This window comes from Colobus angolensis, unplaced genomic scaffold (assembly GCF_000951035.1).
Source record: "Colobus angolensis palliatus isolate OR3802 unplaced genomic scaffold, Cang.pa_1.0 Scaffold13, whole genome shotgun sequence".
Taxonomy (NCBI): domain Eukaryota; kingdom Metazoa; phylum Chordata; class Mammalia; order Primates; family Cercopithecidae; genus Colobus; species Colobus angolensis.
In genome coordinates, this window is record NW_012114252.1 from 20,261,475 (window position 1) to 20,262,077 (window position 603).

Sequence of the window (603 nt, forward strand, 5' to 3'; positions counted from 1 at the left end):
AAGATCCAGAACAAGACCACAGAAGATCCAGAACCAGACCACAGAAGATCCAGAACCAGACCACAGAAGATCCAGAACCAGACCACAGAAGATCCTGCCTCGCAGACGCCCCGGTCCACAGATGTGGCTTGTCGTTTGCATCCTTCCAAAGCATCTGACAGATGTCCCCTGCGGAAAGCCACTGGATGTCTGGTCTGACTGTGCCTGTGGGTTCCAGCAGCCCCTCCCTCCATCCATACCCTGCTCCTGGCATTTGGTTCAGTCTGTTGCTCCCCAGTATGACCGGGCTAAGAGGGTTCCTGGAAATGCCTGGCTTCACATTTATTTTAAAAATTGACTCAAGTATAAATATTTTTAAGCTATTGTTTTTTGTCTGAAGTCTTTGGAACAGGTACTCTATCTTGCACAGGCAATTTGGTAGAATGGAAGAAAAATGATTACGAGATTCTGCTATAACCCAAAAGGAGGATTGGCCTGAGAGAAGATGAGAAGTGTCAACAGGCAAAAGATTGAGCTGAGTATGGAAAAGAGAGGACTCCAATTCCCTTGCAATGAGACCACATTGATAAAAATGAAGGGATTCCATCAATCTTAAAGGTCCAT

General features: G+C 45.9%; 1 protein-coding gene across 1 annotated transcript in view; it reads right to left on the reverse strand.

Moving 5' to 3' along the window:
- The window catches only part of IRS2 (insulin receptor substrate 2), a 50,783-nt gene extending 50,550 nt beyond the window's left edge, over positions 1-233 (reverse strand). The window contains exon 1 of the mRNA XM_011933949.1: positions 62-233. Coding sequence (XP_011789339.1) covers positions 62-233 — 172 coding nt within the window. The remainder of the gene's footprint in view (positions 1-61) is intronic.
- Between the last annotated feature and the right edge of the window lie 370 nt (positions 234-603).